The sequence below is a fragment of the Danio rerio genome, chromosome 21, assembly GCF_049306965.1.
Source record: "Danio rerio strain Tuebingen ecotype United States chromosome 21, GRCz12tu, whole genome shotgun sequence".
NCBI classification, from domain to species: Eukaryota; Metazoa; Chordata; class Actinopteri; order Cypriniformes; family Danionidae; genus Danio; species Danio rerio.
Window position 1 is genome coordinate 15,873,950 of NC_133196.1, and position 21,943 is coordinate 15,895,892.

The 21,943-nt window shown below is 35.2% G+C and overlaps 1 protein-coding gene across 4 annotated transcripts in view; it reads right to left on the reverse strand.

The window, feature by feature from the left end:
• The window catches only part of cacna1bb (calcium channel, voltage-dependent, N type, alpha 1B subunit, b), a 264,119-nt gene that overhangs the window by 94,648 nt on the left and 147,528 nt on the right, over positions 1 to 21,943 (reverse strand). For 3 of the 4 annotated variants that reach the window (XR_012396671.1, XR_012396670.1, XM_017352993.4), the window contains exons 16-21: positions 21,647 to 21,778; positions 12,758 to 12,830; positions 12,541 to 12,658; positions 10,159 to 10,226; positions 9,953 to 10,059; positions 4,611 to 4,673 (exon numbers count right to left, since the gene is read on the reverse strand). Coding sequence is in view for 2 of the 4 variants with exons in the window: in XM_017352993.4 (XP_017208482.3) it covers positions 4,611 to 4,673; positions 9,953 to 10,059; positions 10,159 to 10,226; positions 12,541 to 12,658; positions 12,758 to 12,830; positions 21,647 to 21,778 (561 nt within the window). In the remaining 2 variants the exon portion in view is untranslated. The remainder of the gene's footprint in view (positions 1 to 4,610; positions 4,674 to 9,952; positions 10,060 to 10,158; positions 10,227 to 12,540; positions 12,659 to 12,757; positions 12,831 to 21,646; positions 21,779 to 21,943) is intronic. The other variant, XM_073935096.1, reaches the window with a different exon arrangement.

The window sequence follows — 21,943 nt, forward strand, 5'->3', positions numbered from 1 at the left end:
AACAAAACAATCAATCTATAGGTGTGATAGCACCCTTAAGTTTATGAAATGAATCATGAATGTGAATGAAATTTTTCGCATGCTTAATACAAAATACAAAGGTGGCATTGTTTGAAATGTCATGACAACTTGGCATACCAAGACAAAATACAGTAGCGTGTCATAAATCTGTCATAAACATAAGGCCATTATTGTAATTGTGTCATGAATATTTTTGATTACTTTTTCAGTAGAACAAAATTAGTTTGTCATTAAAATGAGTGTCAATACTCAATTTAATGACAGGTAAACATTTTGAGTTTACTCACTTCATTCAAGTTAGTCAAATCCGCTTCATTTGCATGTCAAATTCATTTCACAAAAAAAAGTAGATTCACGTCATTAACGAAGCTAGAGTTGAAGCTAAAGCCCAGCTGGCTTCTGTCTGCCTGGTGACTCTAGCTTTTTTGCTAAATGGCTAAAATGGATTTTATTGAGAGAATAGCTGTGTTTATGTGCTTTATGAAGGCTGAAAAACAGTGTTGATTTATTTCAAGCCATTTCAAGTCCACTAGATCCATTTAGAGGTGCACCCAGCTCTGTAAATTCCTCAACTCCTCCAAAAACTGTACCTGGATGGTGGAAGCTTTCAGTGGTACTTCCGACTGAGCTATGGCCAGTTTGATGAACTGCTGTCCGTTGTCAGCAGAAGGATTTTTGCCTGGGGCACCAACAACAGGCGATACGTCATAATCACACCCCCACAAGAGCAAGCTCCTGGTTGGTTAACGTGGCGCAAATGTCCGCTTAAGTTCCGATTTTTGACGAATCACGTCATTTACGTGCCTCATTTGTACGTATCGAGCCACAGGATGTCTATTCGCAACTTTGCATGGACTTAACATGTAAATTACTCACGCTTGATGCTTCGTCCTCGTCTGGTGTGAATGGAGCAGAACAGTGTCATAATTATTTACTGACATTTAATGACATTTTATTGTAGTTGAGGTCAAGAAAAGTATTAATGATAACTTATGAAACTCATGACACATTTATAATGGCCTTGTGACAATCATGTTTATGACTATTTTATGACATTTCTTGATATGTCAATTTGTTAAAAAAGATACAAGAACAGGTTATTATACATCTGCTTATGTCAAGACATATATCATTCATAAACATGATTGTCATGAGGTCATTATAAATGTGTCATAGACAAAGACATCTCAAACAATGTTATCTTTGCATTTCATTTGCAAATGACAAAACTGACGTGTGTCATATCATGAATATAAATGATAGTCTTCTGAACACCCCCTTCAAGTAAAGTGTTACCTTAGTCCCTTCCTACTCCATACTTAATAAATGCAATAGGAATCCAACCTGGTTGGTTCCCAACATTTTTTAAAATATCTTTGTTTGTGTTCAACAGAAAAAGGAAAGAACATGAGGATGTGTAAAAGATGACAGACTTTTGAGAGGACTATCCTATTACTTTCATGATCCCATGATGTCATGATCAACAGTGATCCTTTTTTTTTTTTTTTTTTTTTTTGATGATTGTATAAACGATTACAAGCACAGGTCGTTTTTATAAAAGAATGTAATTGAAGGATTATTAAAATGTCATGAAGTAAAGCTATGTAATTAAATATTAAGATTAATTAAAACAATGAATAAATAAATAAATAAATAAATAAATAAATAAATAAATAAATAAATAAATAAATAAATAAATAAATAAATAATTCAATTAATTCAATTAATTCAAATAAATATTAATTAATTAACTAATTGACTAAAATGTTTTTGAATTAAAATGAAAAATTCACTTTCATAGTAGAAAACAAATATGGTAGTCAATGGGTGCCAGCTACCAGCATTCTTCGAAATATCTTCTTTTGTGTTCAACAGGAGAAAGAAAGTAGTGAAGAATGAATAAATGATGACAAACATTTCATTTTTGGATGAACTATCCTTTTAAATTTAAAATAGTTTCTTTGGCTATTGAATTAAATAAGAAGAAAATCACAGAAAAACAAAATTAAAGCTGTAACTCAAATGTGGTCCCCAAACTTGGTTCTGGAGGGCCAGTGTCCTGCAGATTTTTGCTTCAACCACAATTAAACACGCCTGAACCAGTTAATCGAGCTCTAACTTGGTGTACTAAAAACATCCAGGCAGGTGTGTTGAGGCAATTTGGGGCTAAACTATGCAGGACACTGGTACTCCAAGACTGAGCTTGGGCACTTCTGCTCAAACGGATTTACACAGGCTCTCAAGCATCTGCGTGAAACAGTGGTTGGCTTGGATGTTTTTCTAACTACAGTTTTCAGTGTAATCTGTTCGTCATGCTCTTTGAGTCATGCATTTCACTTACGTCCAAATGCTTTTCCATTGTTAAAAGGAGACAGAGAGCATCATGGGACAACAGGGATTCAGAATCCCTAATGATGCACTAATAGCATGAGCTAATTATATAAAAACGCCAAAGTCGCACAAAAATAACAATAGCATCCTAAATCGTTGCACTATACCTCACAAAGTGACGACATGGAGTGTAGACATAACTCCTTTGAGACACATTCAGGGTCGCACAACACAAAAACGAGATGTGTTAAAGACAAACACAAATATTAGATGAAAAGAGGTCAAGAGAGAAGGAAAATAGAACTAAGGAGGAAGAAAACACACAAAGACAGACAGATACAACAATAAACGAAAACATTTTGACACACAATTATAAATAATTTGCATGCACAACCATACATCCTAAAGCCCAAACTCACACACTACAGAGCTGGTTGACCCAAACAGTCAATGAAGCTTGCAGACCGCACACTCACACTGCTCTGTTTAGCTTGGCCTTCATTCATATTGGAAAAGTTATGCACTTTCAAAAGCATAAAATCAAAGTGCTGGCAGCCTCTCAGAGCCTTCACATACATAACACATCTAACCAAGGCCAACAAGAGACCATGCAAATGAGGAATAACACACTCTCTGTTGGACAAGATATATCTATGAAGAACAACAATCTGTCTGTCTGTCTGTCATCCAAGCATCTATTTGTCTGTCTATCTGTTTTTCTCTCAATCCATCCGCCCGCCCGCCCGCCTGTGCGTCCATCCATCCATCCATCCATCCATCCATCCATCCATCCATCCATCCATCCATCCATCTAAGAATAACAATCTGTCTGTCCATCGATCCATCTGTCAATCTTTATCTATGATCCATCCATCTATCAGTCTGTCTGTGTTTATCTGTTTATCTATCCACCCGTCTGCCCATCCATCTGTATTTCTATCTCTCAGTTTGTCTATCCATCCATCTGTCTGTATGTTTATCTATCTTATTGTCTCTCTATTTTTGTTTATCTCCCTGTCCATCAATCTGTCTGTCCATCGAACTGTATGTCCATCCATCTGTATGTCTATCTATCTCTTTGTCTCTCATTCAATGTTTACATCCATCCATCCATCCATCACCCACCTGCCTGCTCTGTGCAGGGCTTCAACTATTTATTCATTAATTAAGAAAAACTATCTGTCTGTCTGTCTATCTATCTGTCTATCTATATCTACCACCCATTCATCTGTCAGTCTGTCGGTCTTTCTGTCGGTCTGTCTGTCTGTCTGTCTGTCTGTCTGTCTGTCTGTCTGTCTGTCTGTCTGTCTGTCTGTCTGTCTATCTATCTATCTATCTATCTATCTATCTATCAAGAATAACAATATGTCTGTCAGCCTGTCTATCTTTCTATCTATATCTATCTTCATCTGTCTGTCTGTCTGTCTATCTATCCATCCATCCATCTGTCTATCTGTTCGTCTATCCATCTGTCTGTTTGTACCTCCATCCATCAATCTGTCCGTCCATCTGTCTGTCTGTCTATCTATCTTTTTGTCTGTCTTTCTGTCTGTCTGTCTCTCTTTCCATCCATACGTCTGTCTGTCCGTCTGTCTGTGTTTGTTTCTGTCCATCCATCCATCCATCCCTCCTTACATCTATCTATCTATCTATCTATCTATCTATCTATCTATCTATCTATCTATCTATCTATCTATCTATCTATCTATCTATCTATCTATCTATCTATCTATCTATCTATCTATCTATCTATCTATCTATCTATCTCTGTTTGTCTCTCTGTTCAACCCATAATCCAACCCTCCATCCATTCATCTATCCATCCATCCATCCATCCATCCATCCATCCATCCATCCATCCATACACTAATCCATTCAAAGGAAATCAAGGCGCAGCTTAGCACCTATCCAAAATAACTGTTTAGTAACAATCTTATTCAGCTTTGTTGAGCACTAAAAATCAGCAAATCAATCACTAACATTATTAGAACCAGCCATGTAGTCATGCATGACTATAAATTAATATAGGCGGCTGGCATGAACATTGTTGATTCTGTTGGAAAACATTTCTTTAAGCCTAAACCTTGATACTGCTGTATAATCAACCCCAAACTCAATCAGATCAACTACAACAAGAAAGACAGAGAGGGAAAACAAAATGAAAGCTTAGAGGAGAAAGGAACAGGAGTGAGGAGCGGAGAGAAGAGGAAAGGAGAAGAGAGGAGAGGAGGAGTATTGTAAGTGAGAGCAGAACTCACGGTGAATGAACGCTGCAGACTGAAGACCTGCGAGAGATTGCATCTCGATTTTGCTTTACAAAACTGCACATGCGAAACAAAACAAAACAAAAACAAAACAAAAAAATGAGACACAAACGCTAAATAAAAAAAAGTGTAGAGGGGCAGATTGCAGTCAGGGGGTGCATCTCAATCAGCTCCCTAGCTCTCAAGGTAGTGGATCAGTAGGTCATGTGAACGAAGAAGGTTGATTCACTAAGCAAGTCCTCATTGTAAAAGTTTAAAACTTGAATTAATAAACAAAAGCAGAATTCATATTTTTTACATATTAATTTTATGAAGTTAATATAGTTTTATTAATAATGATTTTAATTATTAATGAAGCAATTAATTTGATTATTTTATATACTGGCAACTTTTGAACCATTAAACAATTATAAACGTTTGATACTGTATATTGTTCTTAACCTACACTGTAAAACCCAATAAGTAAAGTTTACTCAAACTGTTTGAAGAAACCGATTGTGGCAAACCTTTTGAAACAAGTTTTGAAACAAAACGGTTTGAGTACTGTAAATAAAATACTATGGTTATATATACAGTTTATATACACATATATTACTTGTGACGATAATTTGTGTTGTCAAACATGTTAAAGAGCCCCTATTATGGGTTTTTAAAAATGACCTTTTATGCAGTGTAACACAGCTCGAAGTGAAGTGAAATATCCAGGCTTAAATCTGAAAAATGAATCAATAGTTTAAAACTATTGATTCATCTATAAGAGAGTCAACTCATAGTGCTTTAAATAAATCATCTTGATAATCGTCTTTAGCCTTGTCGGCGTGACGTTGATACTGAACCTATGCCTGGCCCATTTGCCATTTGTTGCGTGCACAAACCCGGGAAAATTGAAACCCCCAGCTAGCAGATCCCGGTTAAATCATGTCGCAAAGACGCTGAACTCAGTTGGATATTATTGGAAGCGTGAGGGAAAATTTGTGTTATTTTCCCTACCCAAAGATGAAACTGTGAATAGTCAGTGGTTAATGTTTATTTTTGCAAAAAATACCTCAGCATTATAGCCCCAGCCTTGTGCTGCATTCCTGTTATTTTTCTGATGAGTGCTTCTGTATTCTACACGCTTACAACGGGAGATTCGTCGGCCGTTTGATTCAAAATAGTTCAGCTTTTGGGGTAGGGGTAGGGAGTCTGAATAACACTGTTGACTGCTGAGAACCAGATGTTAGTAACTGTACTATGAAGCATGTTTCGGGTGGCTGCTGCAGTTGGATCCTATACCAATGTTGGCGACCTGGGGGTTTCAAAGACTGTACCAAAATGCTGAGAACCGGGGTGAGGGAATGGGTAAAATTACAAGAGTTTTAAAGAAGAAATAACAAAACAGGAGGGTGGCGGGAGATGGGTCTGAAATGTGGGAGACTCCAGGGAAAAACAGGAGTGTTGGCTGGTATGCTCACACATACACTCTGCACTTTGACTACTTCAATATTGTTGATAAGCCGTGGTGGTCGTCTCACGCTGAATGTTGTCGACCAATCACAACAGACTGTCATCAGTCCAATCAGCGCAGATTGTCATGCAAAGGAGGGTTTTGGGAACAAATGAATAACTAAACGAATCATATGAAGTGGCTAGGATAATTAGGTAAAAATAAATGCATATTATAAGACAATGAAAGTGTTTTTTGACTTTGCATGCATATCAGACTGTTGTCGGAGACCAACTAAATCAAAATATGACCATTTTTAATGATTAATAGGGGCTCTTTAAGTTCAGTTATCAAATCGCCGAGTTCAACAAATTAAGTCCAAACAAATATCCTCTAGTATTACTTGTAGTAATAGAGTTAACACAAAAAATATAATTAATTAATTCATAACTCATTCGTTTTGAGTTGTGCTTAATATATTTCTTTCACTAATTTTTTCATTGAGTCAAAGTAACCTTTTAAAAACGTATAAGTTTACCTAACTTATTTTATTTAGTGATTTTGACTGTTAGGTTTTACAGTGTTTGTATATAGCTATGTTTGTTCACGTTAAATATGAATAAATAACTAAATACAAATACATAATGACTCGTTTGCTGTCATTGTTTGACTATTTGGTTTACGTGATCCGAACTTTCATCATATCCAAACTATCATGATCCCTAATTTTTATGGTGCATTGTGGGATTTTTTATGCGCTGAAAGAATGTTGTGATTGAGACAGCACTTAAAATGGCTGACTCCATGATCAGTGCCCTGACTAGTAAACAAGGAAGCTGATTGAGACACACCCAGGGTGGTTTCTGCCCACCTGACACCTGTATGTTTCAAATACAAGACACAAAAACACTGGCAACACTTCAGTAAAGGACACGCTAAACACTCTACAGACAAAGAGAATGTTTGAAGACTTGAAAAAATGCATTAAACAAACATGAATTTATGTTAAAGCAATTTTTTTGTTTTTAATTGTGGCCCTCTACTTTAGTGTCACCAAAAAACAAAAACAAAAAAAAAAACAGTAAATCAGCAGATTAAATTACAGTTTGCAGTTTTGTAAACAATACATTGTGATTGTATGTGATAAAATGAAAATGTAACTTATAAGTTGTTTCATTAAAAATACTGAGGTGACAACTGTAAAAAATGTAAACATCATGTGCTCTGTGAATAGACAGAAAAGAAAGAGTTACACATATGAATACAAACAACAAATGTAAGTGAAAGTACTCTAGCACAACCTGAAAACAGACACGCATACTGGTATACTCTTTAACTAGTGTTTCTTCAATTAAAGGCAGTTCTATATTAAATTATTTGACTGTTTTGGCAATATTTTGAATCAAATAAGTGAGCTGAAGAGACTTATTTACTTCATTTCCAAATGTTTTCCAAATAATTCTATGCACAATTATACATTTAAAACGAGAACTGTTCATGATGTTCCAATCAAATCATTTGATATATAATCTAGGTTGATTGTAAACTAACAAATTTGGAGTCTTTTTCACCAAATTATGAAATATCAGTGTACCTATTTACCAAGACGACAAAAAGTAGTGCGTAGAAAATAAATAGATTTAATTCCAACAGAAAATAACATACAGTTATAATTTCATTATGTATGATTTGAATACAGAATTGTTATTTATGTGTTAATATTTTTTTATTTGTGACCCTGGACCACAAAACCAGTCTCATGTTGCACAGATGTATTTTAGCCAAATAAATATTGTATTTGTTATACTCACCACCAGCAATCTAGCTACTGTGAATCGCTAGAGAACTATGCACATGCCACATTTACGAACTACAAGTCCTTTCATGTACCTCACACACATGTGTGTGTGTTTTAAATTGATTACACACACACACAGGATCATGATTAACTGATCACATGGACTTTACATACAGCACTTACGCATACTTCAGTGCTAAGCCTTGTTTTACTGTACTGTGACATTACCACACTTTTTCCCTTGTCTTGTCTAGCCTTGTTTTAACCCGTGCTTTGTTTGTTCACATAGTATGCCGCCTATACCGAGCGCTCGCCTGTTAATATACCTCAACTGGGGATTATCTGTAAGTACCTGTTTGCAGCTGTTTTGACCGTTGCCAAATTTCATGCCAAAAATCATTTAAATATCAAGTAAAGATCATGTTCCATAAATATAGTTTCCAAATTTCCTACCGTAAAAATAAAAAGAAAATAACATTTAACAAAATTTGATTAGTAATGTGCATAGCTAAAAACGTACTTTGTTCAACTTTAAAGGGTCACGAAACACCAAAACACTTTTTTTTTTTTAAATGTTGACAGTCATTTATGTGTCCGATGTTGTTAAAAACACTATTAGGACACATATATTCCACAAAAAATGTGAAAATTGGTTGTTATTTCGAGCAAATTTGTTCTTCCGGTTTGACAAAAAAATTGAAGCAACGTCACAGCGATTAGATCCTTGTGAAAATTCCAGCATGGAGACTGGATGCCTGTCCCTTTAAATACAAATTTCTCAGTAAATTTTTTTTTTTGGAACCCTCAGATCTTAGATATTCAAACAATTTTATCTAAAAAATACAGAATGTTGTTATATGCGAACAAACCATACATCAATGGAAAGTTTATTTATTCAAGTTTCAGATAATGCATTCGGGTGCTTTCAAACCTACACTTTTGTTTCGGAACTTGTCTCGTTTGCCCAGTTAGCGCGGTTCGTTTGGCATATGTGAATCCACCAATTGCGCTAGGATCAGCGCTAAAACAATCTCTTCGAGATCGCTTGAATGAGGTAGTCTCGGATCGATTAAAACGAACTCTGGAGCAAATCAATTGTAGTGAGAAAGCGATAAGATCCGAGCCCAGTTATATCACAGTGTTTTATGGACATGTAATAAGCATATAGCAATGTGAAGAGCGAATTATGAGTAGGGTGGGAGGTCATTACAGACATCCCAAGTCACCCGGAAGTTTAAGGAGTCTCCCGCAAAACACAGAGACTCCCGAATTCCCAACAAACGAGTGATAATCACCCGGGTATCGCGTGTCTCCCCCCGGTCCGTTAATACGTCGCGCACCCTTCTCACCCCTCCCCACCACATCCCTCCTCGCTCTTCAGACACGTCGTGTGCACCTTGTCAAACACCACCAAACCATTACCTCCCCTGAAAGCTGAGCGGGATTCTGCTAAATAAACCATAAAACTCTGACCAATGTGAGGAGAGTTTACTCACATGTGACTTGTTTTAGCTCTTTTGGTCCGATTAGAAACTTTGCAGTGTGAAAGCGAACCGCACCAAGAGCAAAAAGCAACAATGTAACAATAGTAAGCTCTGTTTTGAAACAACTGAATCGATTCACAGGTGTGAAAGCACCCTTAGGTTCCACAAACTTACACTTAAAACTGGTTTTGTGAATCATGGTTATATTTTTAATAATGATTGTACAGTAAAAAAAAGTGCTCTTCATAGGTGAATTCCCGTGAATAAACCAATGGGTATGAAAAATGTCCATATAGTTGAAGAAACACCCCAATTACACTTCAGAAAACATTTATTTACCTTGAAAAAGCTTTCAGGCATTTATAAAAAGATAAATAGTAACGATCTCGGCAGATTACATATAATTAAACTGTAATAACATAGCTTTGGTGTAACATACGGCATCACCCTAAAGCAAAACAATAATGAAGAACAGACTACACAGAGCAGGTATAAGGGGAGGACGGGGTTACAATATCACAGACTATACAAACAATCAAGCAATTGGAAAACAACTTCAAACCAAAAAGAGGGAAAAGTTCCATATAGCACAACATGACACATGAACAAGGGAAAGACAGACACTTACGCTGCGATGGAGATGTTGGCAGCAGACATGGGGCTGACCTCTTTCACCTCCATGGCCTTCTGAAGAGCCAGACTTTTCTTCGCTGCCTCCTCCTGCTGCTCTTCATCCTGCAGAAATGGAAGATCAGGAGAAAAGAAAGCTACTACCTGTTTCAAGTGTTTTGTGCCAGTATTAAATTATTGTCATAAATCAGGTGACATGATTACCTTTGTCAGCTCCTGCGCATTGGCAAGGTTATCCACAGCGATGGCCAAGAATACATTGAGAAGTGTGTCTGGTTATTATTAGTTTAGGAAAGTGCCTTTATTTTATATTCAACATACATCAAATTTGTCTTAAAAACTGATTCAATTTTCACATTTTATTTTATTCAGTTTTATCTACTTTGATTTATTTATTTACCTTCGGCTAGTCTCTATTTCGGAGGTCGCCACAGCGGAATGAACCGCCAACTATTCCAGCATATGTTTTATGCAGTGGATGGCCTTCCAGCTGCAACCCAGTACTGGGAAACACTAAACGCATTCACACCCACACACACACATACGGGGCTCAATTTGTGCGGAAGGAGGCCGGAAGGAGGAAATCTGATCTTGCACCTACGCATCCTCTCCCCTCACCCTCTGTACTTTTGCAACGATACCGATTGCCGCCTCATACCCTCCCCGCTCTTAACTTCTGCGACACCCACAAACACCCAAAACCCCACCCAGATTTTGTTTACCCAATTTTTTACCCAATTCACCTGTAGTAGTCCATGTCTTTGGACTGTATAGGGGAAACCGGAGCACCCGGAGGAAACACAGGGAGAACATGTAAACTTCACACAGAAATGCCAACTGACCAATTTTCTCTAAGGTGAACTCTTTAATTTAGAACAAATATGATTTTTTGTCCTAATTGATTATTATAGTCCACTTAAACTAAAATTATACATTTTTGATGTAAAATAAAAGTGAATGAAATTAACAAAAACGTAACAAAAATGACAAAAATAACTGCATTTTTAAAAAATATAACTAAAACTAAATTGAATGTGTAAATAGGTTTTAAAAAGAGTATTCTGTGCTGATAGCCTCGTGTTCAGTGCAGTGACGTATTCTATTTGGAGTCATTGCACTTCAGGTGTCTGGAGTTCGAGTCCCAGTTCACGGACCTTTCCTGACACTCCACAACCCTCTCTCTCCAACAATCCCAATAAAGAAAAAAATGCACCTGAAAGAAAAGTATAAAATTTAAATTAAATAATAAATTAAAAATGAAAATAACAAACCCGTTTTATTCTGAAAACGTCTTTCCATGGACGTTTCTGGAGACTGCGAAATCCGTCCTAGGAGATTTATTTTTGCAGTTTTTGCGAATCCACGAGAGGCCACTGTGCGTGTTTTTTTTTTGCATCTCAAATGGCTCTCGCGAGTGCCGTTTGCGCCCGCGCTGTTCTCGCATGAACCCACCAGAGGTCGCTGTCGACCAACTGAATGACTGAATGTAATTCGTGGTCTCCAGAAAACGTCCGCGGGACTACATTTTCAGAAGTAGCCTGTGTTGAAAATAACAATAATAATAGGTTTACAACTATCCTTGGTATAAAAGGTGCCCTTAAGATACCTTTTGGATGATGGGATCATAAGACGCTGTGTTTTATCCCTTCACTTTTTCTTCACTATCTACCACTTCCATGATTTCTTTGATGGAAAGGCCTATAGGGGGATATGGGGGTATGTTATTATAATAATATTGTGACAACCTATGGAAGAGACGGAAAGTGGACAAGCTCAACCCTGTTTACAACTGTGTCTATTTTTTTTTTATTGTCCATTGATAATCAGATAATTAGGGGGCGCGTGGTGGCGCAGAGGGTATCGATGTCACCTCACAGCAAGAAGGTCGCTGGTTCGAGCCTCAGCTGGGTCAGTTGGCATTTCTGTGTGGAGTTTACATGTTCTCTTTGTGTTTGCATGGGTTTTCTACGGGTGCTCCGGTTTCCCCCACAAGTCCAAAGACATGCTCTATAGGTGAATTGGGTAACCAAAATTGTCCGTAGTGTATGTGTGTGAATTTGAGTGTATGGATGTTTCCCAGTGATTGGTTGCAGCTGGAAGGGCATCCGCTGTGTAAAACAGGTGCTGGATAAGTTGGCTGTTCATTCCACTGTGACGACCCATGATTAATAAAGGGTCTAAGCCGAAAAGAAAATGAATAAATGTAATCAGGTAATCAGGTAAACTAAATTCCTTCTTAAAGGCAAAGTTCACTCACAAATGATGTTTTACTCAACCTTAACTTGTACAAAATTAATTTGAGGGATTTTTTGTTTGTTTTTGTTTGGTTAAACACAAAATAGTATATTCAGAAAAATGTTAGAAACCCCAAACCATTGACTTCCATAGTACATTTTTTTTTCTACTTTGAAAGTAAATGGTTTCCAACATTCTTCAAAATATCTTCTTTTGTGTTCACTAGTTCAAACTACTTTGAAACCAGTCAAGAGTGAGTATCTTCAATTTTGGGCGAATGATCCCTTTAATACCAGATGCAAATGTAACACTGGAATGTTCAACCATCTGAACAGCTGTTGCACAGGATACAGTTTCCGAAGAGAGTAAGAACAATGAAGTAAACCGAGGAGAACATCCCACCCCGGACGCCACCCTGCGACTCGATGCCATGATACATCACTGCGTTCCAATCCTCGCCTGTCAAAATCTGCAAGTATAAACAGTCCAAGCACAGCAAACATTCAGAGTCTAATACATGAAATACACATATTAAACATTTATTAGGCCAAATTAAAATAAAACATACCTGGAAGACTGTCATTATGGCTGCAGGGAAGCTGTCAAAATTTGTAGTGGGTGTTTCATCTTCAAAATTAAACCTGGTCGGGAATAGAAAAAAACTTCAGGGTGCTTGGTTTAAAGAGGTACACTTGAAGATTTGGATGTCAGTTGTGCTTGGCTTTAATTTAGTTTAGAGAAGCAGGGCTGTCACAACAAAGATACTGAGTTACTGGGATCAAACCACTACTTGGTTTTATCATAATTTGTATCCTTAAGCAAAGTATTGAACTTGAATGTTATATAAATAATCAGACTATAAGTGCAATATTCACACTCAGACAAGATATGGCTTTTTTTTAGCTTTATTTTCATTTTGTATTCACCCTCTGAATTAAAACATTAGAGAGACCCCACAGTGCTGTCCACTATTATTCCCAATTCATTAGTCCCTATAAGCATTAAAAACTAAACATTTTTGTTCAAATGCTATTAATCATAAACCAAACCAACAAGATAGAAGGTGAGTCACTGTCATTCACCATATTTAATGGAAGTGGGCAGAGCTAAAGTTCTCTTTTGAAGTGCTTTGCTTACTGAAACTCTCTGATTGGTGAATTGGTGGTTATCAGTGGTTATCAGCTGATAGATATGGGCCAGTAGGGACCTTCTGCACCTTCTAGTAGGCTTAGAAGGTTGTTATCATCCATCAACATGGTTAATGAGCTATACTAATAGAGACGACTGCGGATCTGTTTTTACATTACTGTGACGGCTGGGTTTAGGGTTGGGGTAGACGTTAAGAAAATACAATGAATGGGAAATTTTATAAATAATATAAATAATTCTCGTGGTTAATCAGAGAAGACTCCACATCCAGATCTCATTCATTCATTCATTTTCTTGTCGGCTTAGTCCCTTTATTAAAAAAAGGGGTCGCCACAGCGGAATGAACCGCCAACTTATACAGCAAGTTTTTACGCAGCGGATGCACTTTCAGCCGCAGCCCATCTCTGGGAAACATCCACACACATTCACTCACATACACATTCACCCACACACACATACACTACGGACAATTTAGCTTACCCAATTCACCTGCATGTCTTTGGACTGTGGGGGAAACCGGAGCACCTGGAGGAAACCCACACGAAGGCAGGGAGAACATGCAAACTCCACACAGAAACGCCAACTGAGCCGAGGTGCGAACCAGCGACCCAGCGACCTTCTTGCTGTGAGGCGACAGCACTACCTACTGCGCCACTGCCTCGCCCACACATCCAGATCTGTTTTTACAGTACTGTGAAGGCTGAGTTTAGGGTTGGGGTAGGGGTAGACGTTAATAAAATACAATTAATGGGAAATGTAATAAATAAAATAAATGAATTTCGTTAATCTTTTTGTTTTTCGTTTTTTTCGTTAATAGAGCACCGATAGACATTGTGTTCACATGACTTTGTTTTCTCGTAAAATAGTTGATTGTATCTACATTTAGCCTGAAAGTAAAGTCAAATTAGATGCATAATAGCATTTGTAGTTTGACCTACAGTAACATCTGAAACAATACAAATGAAACAAAACATTGAAAACTTAAATACGTTTTATTAATAAACTAGATGCAATTAATAATAAATGCATAAATGACTGAAGCATGTGTTACACACATTTACCGAAAAAAGTTGATATCCTGATCATCAGTGTATAAGTCGCACACTGCTGATAACCACTGATAACGCTCATTTAATCGAGTGATAACATTCTAAGGCAGGGGTAGGGAACCTATGGCTCGTAAGCCATATGTGGCTCTTTGATCAAAAATAAGTAGCTCTCCAGCTGTCTCCCTTAAATAATATTTTACAGTTAAAAAATTATAACTGTCACTAAAAAATCAGTTTTCTGTGGAAAATACAATTACAGTTCCTTTTATTGTATTTTGTTTTACAGCAAAATGAATAAGAACTCAGTTTACAATAAAAGGACATTGTACAATACGCGTGTGCAGAGCTGTGGATAAACTTGAATCATGACATTAATAAAGGGCAAACAACTTAAGTTTTTATGGTAACCTCACACACGTAAATTCAAACAACATTCATCAGTGGGGATGGCGAAAACAAAATAATCATAAATAAACTTGTATTACAGTTGAAGTCAGAATTATTATTATTATCTTTGTCATGATGACAGTAAATAATATTTGACTAGATATTTTTCAAGACACTTCTATACAGCTTAAAGTGACATTTAAAGGCTTAACTAGGTTAATTAGATTAACTAGGCAGGTTAGGGTAATAAGACAAGTTACTGTATAAGGATGGTTTGTTCTTTTGAGTATAAAAAATATATATAGCTTAAAGGTGCTAATAATTTTCACCTTAAAATGGTTATTACAAAATAAAAACTGCTTTTATTCTAGCCGAAATAAAACAAAAAAGACTTTCTCCGGAAGAAAAAAATATTATCAGAAATACTGTGAAAATGTCCTTGCTCTAACATAACATAATTTGGGAAACATTTAAAAATGAAAAAAATTCAAAGGGGGTTTAATAATTCTGACTTTAACGTGTATATAACATATACACAACCCAATGGCTCTTTAAAAAAAAATGTGTTTACCAAAATAATCAGAAATGGTTCTTTGCTGAAATCCATATCATTTAAATATGATTTTTTTTTCTCCTTTGGGTACTCAGTGCTTATTTCAATTCATGGTCTCCATATCTACCCCTTGAAACATTAATAATAATTAAAAACAGATACTCTCACATCCACCATTCCACTAGCATAAATAATATCTGTCCTACAGAAATAGATGTCAGAATTTCAGATGAAGGCAAAAATTATAACCCTACTCCCCAACCTTCTCTGAAATTTTAATTATTTAAAAAAATATATTTCCCAAGTGCTGTTTAATGAACAGAAGATTTTGCAACACATTTGTAAATATAATAGTTTTAATAACTAATTTCTAATAATACAAAATGGTCTTTGCCATGATGACAGTGCCAAGTTTTCAAGATGCTGGATTTCAGCAATTTAAACGCTTAACTTTGCTAATTAGGCAAACTAGGCAACTTAGGTTAGTAAAGTCACTGGACAACAGGGTTTTTTTTCTGTGGCCAATCGAGAAAAAACAAAACAAAAACTTGCTATTTATACTGACCTTAAAATAATTTTTAAATTAAACAAAATGCTTTAATTCCAGCCTAACTAAAAGAAATAAGACTTTCTGTAGAATACAAAAATATAATAGTAAATACTGTGACAAGTTCCTTATTCTATTAAACATCACTTCGGAAATATTTGAAAAAGAATAACAATTACACAGGAGGGCTAATATGTTGTCTCAAAATATACTGTAAAATATGCTACGACAAAAAGTCATGGCTACAAATGAGGTACTTTACTTGACTAATTTAACTTTATTTAATGAGTTAATCAGGGTTTAACTATACTTTTTAAGTTTTGCACAGATTTACTTAACATTTTTATTTAGTTTGCTTGATATAAGTTGACATGACTCGAAAAGTCGAAAAGTTAAATTGATTCAACAAAAACAAAAAAAGTAAGCCTCAAGCATTATTTACAGGGTGTATTACACAACTGTAAGTCAAACAAGACTCAGAAGGATCAGTTTTCCTCTTTTTTTCTGATCCAGCCTTTACAAGAATTTTCTTCCTCTTTTTAGATTAGTTCTCTTTTAGTCATGCCATCTTCAACTCCAAATCACCTTTTAGAGTTTGGCCTTCAAGAGAGACACAAGAAGAGAATGACTCATCCATTCATAAAGGAGATTCAGAGCACGCCTGCGTTCACCAGACTGAATTATTGTATAAAGCTGGTGTCATTCAGTGCTGGCTGTGCGTGGGACTCGTATATTTGCTTTACATCGTAAACATAAAGAGGTTTCCAACAAAAGCTGCAGCAGAAGTATTACTGCATAAAAGACAAAATGCTGTTCGCGCACATAAGCTTAGAATATATAGGCTCCTATGATATAAGCAATGTGAAAAACAAAATAGCAGAACTCGATCATATAAATGGAATTTACAGTATAACACATCATGAAATTTAACAAATGTTTTAATGAATACGTCAAAAGTAGTGATGTACGAATGATATGCTTTATCATTCAAATGGAACAAATGCATCTTAAAAAAAGTCTGAAGCCACATGGGGTCTTGAGACTCTTGAGAATCGAACATTTTGTTTGTAAATCCACTTTTATTTCATATATATGTATTTGCGTCATTGGCTTTGTAAAGCAAGTGTGAGTTTTGTAATTTTTTTGTTTTTATGTTTAATATTTATGATGCATATGCTTAATATATTGGTTTAAAGAGATGATTCTTCACTTTTATTTCACTTTTTTTCTGAACGGAAGGGCAAAGTTAAATAAAATAGTATTTTTAGAAGTAGTGATGTACATCTAATCAAATTATAACATAGACTAGTGTGTAACACAGACTTGTCTTGTAATCAATTTTTAAGTTTTTTATTTTTTTATTTTTTTTGCACAAAGTTAGATTTCAATTTAATGTTGGGAAATGTTGTCAATTTGCATTTTAGGGATAACAAATCCAGTGTAGATAAGTAATCTGTAGTTTTAACTTTCAGGTTAATAAAATCGTTATAATATAATGGTTATTTTGGGGGTCAAAGGGGATCAATGTTATTAGCCCCCATTTATTTTTTCTGCCAATTTCAACATTTTTCAACACATTTCTAAACATAATAGTTTTAATAACTCATTTCTAATAACTGATTATTTTATCTTTGCTGTAATGACAGTACATAATATTTGACTAGATCTTTTTCAAGACATTTCTCAACAAAAGAGATATTTCAAGGCTTAACTGGGTTAACCAGGTTAACTAGGCAGAACAGGGTAATTAGGCAAGTTATTGTATAAAAATGGTTTGCTCTGTAGACAATTAAAAAAATAATTTTGACCTTAAAATGGCTGTTAAAAAATAAAGACTGCCTTTATTATTGCTGAAATAAAACAAATGAGACTTTTTCCAGAAGAAAAAATATTATTAGACATACTATGAAAATTTCCTTGCACTCTTAAACATCATTTGGGAAATATTTAAAAAAGAAAAAGAAATTCAAAGGGAGGCTAATAATTCTGACTTCAACTGTATATAATTATTTTTAGCATAAGAAAATAAACAGTATAATTAACTTGAACAGAAAGAGTAAAAAAGATAATGTCTCCAAAAAAACATAAGAAAAAAATTGAATAAATAAAATAAATAATTTACAGAGAAGTGTGTAGGCTCCACAACTCAACATTCGCCAAACCAGTCCAGCCCACAAAGAGTTACAAGTCAGCATCACTAATATAAAGTCTTATTAGATTCCAGATTTTGAAAAATATGCCTGTTTGCCAACAAATATGTCAATTCTTCCATGACCACCAATTTGCATTTTTAGAATACACATTTTTCATGTTTTAATTTTAACAGAGAAATAAATAGAGATTTGGGGGGCGGAATAAAACACTTCATGGGGTAAATTTGTAAATATATTTAGTTTGATCTGTTAATAAATATTTCTTCATTTCAGTTAATATTAACCACTGAAATACTAATTTATGATTTTTATTTTTATTTTTTTAAATTAAAACAGAGCAATCAATCAATTAATTAATCAGTCAAATGAAATACAGAGCCCTAGAAAATATATGAAAAAACAGTAAAACCAAAAAGTGAAAGGATAAAGGAATCAACGGGGACATGTAAGCTTTCTGTAAAATATATTTCATGCCTACACATTCAAACACCTGCCATCTTCAGCGAACACACCCGAGTAAGCTTGTGTCTTCGGGGCCCTCAGGAGCCTCAAAACTATGATAAAAACACTGACAGAGGCTCATTTGACAGAATGTTCTGCTGGAGAAACGATCTCAAATTCTTCATCTCGGTCTGATTTGCATAAGCAACAGAAAACTAAAGAAATCTTTCAGCAACCCGGCAAGTCAATTATATCCTCAGAGATATCTCCCTGAAACACTAGGAATCAAACAAGCACTTCACTCCAAGTGGTTCACAGGCACGCAGGGGGTCAGCAAACTCAATAAGCCAGAACTAAATTAGAAAGTCTTCAAATCACACAAATGTTACATTTGCAAATCTACAGTATTTTTACTTCAAGAACTCAAATGCCAGAGCAGTTAATACAATCCATCCCTGATTGCATCACAGCCAATGAGAGATGCGCATGTATAATGATGTCACAACACGGACAAGACAACGGCCTGAATCAGAACACACATCATCATGAATGAAGATCATTAACGCTGCATGTGTCAAATTAAAAATAGTTCTACTAGGGCATGTGAGCTTTATTTGGAAAGGCAGAGTGACTCACGGGCATGATTTCACATCTGACTCTTGAATATGCATTTCTTCCTTTAGACACACAGTCTGGCTGAGATGACTAACGGGCATTCACACTGAGCGGAATCATGTGGTGAATAATTCAAGAAAGAACGCGATGAAATTTAAAGAAGAAATATGAAATAGAATATGTTTAAGGTGCATGAAAAAAAAAATCACAAAATTACACTGCAAGCAAATGTTACACTATAGAGATGCTCAGATTTATCTGATTGGACCATTGTTGAAAAACTGTTGATTATGCTAATGTGCACAATGTCTGAAGTTAAATATAAACAAACAAACAAACAAACAAATAAATAAATAAATAAATAAATAAATAAATAAATAAATATAAAATTTAGGTATTCAGTTGTTAAAAAACTACTACTGCTGCTACTACTACTACTACTACTAATAATAATAATAATAATAATAATAATAATAATATTAAAAATTCATTCATTCATTTTCTTGTTGGCTCAGTCCCTTTATTAATCCAGGGTCGCCACAGCGGAATGAACCGCCAACTCATCCAGCATATTTTTAGGCAGCGGATGCCCTTCCAGCCGCAACCCATCTATGGGAAACATCCACACATACATTTACACACACACACACACACATAAACTACGGACAATTTAGCCTCCCCAATTCACCGGAGCACCTGGAGGAAACCCAAGCGAACGCAGGGAGAACATGCAAACTTTACACAGAAACGGCAACTGAGCTGAGAATCGAACCAGCGACCCAGTGACCTTCTTGCTGTGAGGCGACACCACTACCTACTGCGCCAGTGCGTCGCCAACCGCCAACTTATCCAGCATATGTTTTACGCAGCGGATGTCCACATTATTATTATTATTAGTAGTAGTAGTAGTAGTAGTAGTAGTAATAATATCATCATTGTCATCATCATCATCATCATCATTATTATTATTATTATTATTATTATTATTATTATTATTATTATTATTATTATTAGTTGTAGTAGTATTTTTATTATTATCATTATTATTTATTTATTTATTTATTTATTTATTTATTTATTTATTTATTTATTTATTTATTTATTCATTTATTTATATTTTTTACAACAAATGAACTCAAATGAAAATGAATTTATAGCATTATTATTAACTATCAATCAGACAAACTCTATTTATATTCCTCTCGGTCAAATAATTGTTTTATTTTATTTTATTTTATCCATGCAAATGCTAGACATTTAAGTTTATTATTGCTATTATTATTGCTTTATTACAGTCTGTTATGCAAATATTTACTGTAAACACGAGAAAGATTACTCAAAAAGAAGAGAAAAGAAGAAGTGAATGATGGATGGATGGATAGATGGATGGATAGGTAGTTGAAGGTTTGGATGGATGGATTATTATTAGATTATTATTGTTATTGTTATTATTATTATTATATTTATTTTATTATTAATATTATTGTTGTTATTGTTGTTGTTGTTACAAATAAACTCAAATGCATAGCATTTGCTTGAATATTTTTTTATTTTTAAATTTTATAAATAATTAAATAATAATAATAAAGTAGCTGTGTAAATAATAATAATAATTATTATTATTATTATTATTGTTATTGTTATTATTATTGTTAATAGTTTTGTTGTTACAAATAAAATCGAATAGCATTTGCTAGATAAATTAAATTAAATTAGTTCCTGTATGACATAAATTGTATTTCCAATATTGATAAAACAGTAGGCAAAAAGGACCCATCTGACCTACTTCAAACTTTGCAGCGACTTTTAAAGAGTGTCACCAAAAGTGCCTTTGACAGCAGGACATGTTTCTACAAGACTACTATATTAATGAGACTGCACAATTAACCACATGTTGTATCCGGTTTAGTTCATGGATACAGTAAGGCATTCAGAAGACGGAGCCTGAGGCTGATCTCAGTCCAACAGAAGACATATCAAACATACTACCAGGCTTAAAATTGGCTCCAGAAAACTTATCTGATACAGATGCCACAGGAATGTAATAGAAACTTCTATCAGAGCTTCACTGCAGTCCTGCTGTGGTCAGAAATTGCTAATTTGCATTTCGATTTAAAATTCCAGCAATGTGCTCCAGCTCGACACTTATTAGCAAATGTATTAATGTGAGAGTTTTGTAAGTCACAGATTCAGTTTTACTTGTATTTGTGCCCATGGGTAGACTAGGTTTACAATGTTATAGGCTAAGTTGTCACCTCTTACATTTTACAAACATCACAGACATTAAATGACAGGACAAAAGTGCACCAAAGTCTGAAAATAAAAAGAATAAAATAATAATGCTCCTATAAGACTACTCCCTATTCAACTAGAGGTCATCAAAAAAGTGAGCCAAGTCACTTTTTTATGTGCGTATTGTTTTGTGGTTAACATTGGACAAGATGTGCCATAAAAATGTAGAAGATACATTTTATTTAAAAAAATGCCTTTGCCAGATTCAATAAAAGAGAAGAATGGGACAGAAATAGCTGAACCAATGGAGGGTTATTTAAGAAACACTCACTGGCCCCCGAAGAGCTGCATGCCAAGCAGAGCAAACACCACGATGAAGAGGAAGAGGAGGAAGAGCAAGCTGATGATGGACTTCATGGAGTTTAACAGAGAAACCACGAGATTCCGCAAAGAGTTCCAGTATCTACACGAAGAGAGAGAGAGAGAATTAGGATTACACTCTGAAATGCTCATTGGTTGTAAGGGTGCTCCAAATGGTTGCTAGGGTATGACTACACAGTAGCTATAGTGATAACAGATTGGTTTACTGTCTAAACCAAAAAGAAATATGTGATGTGGTTACGTGGTG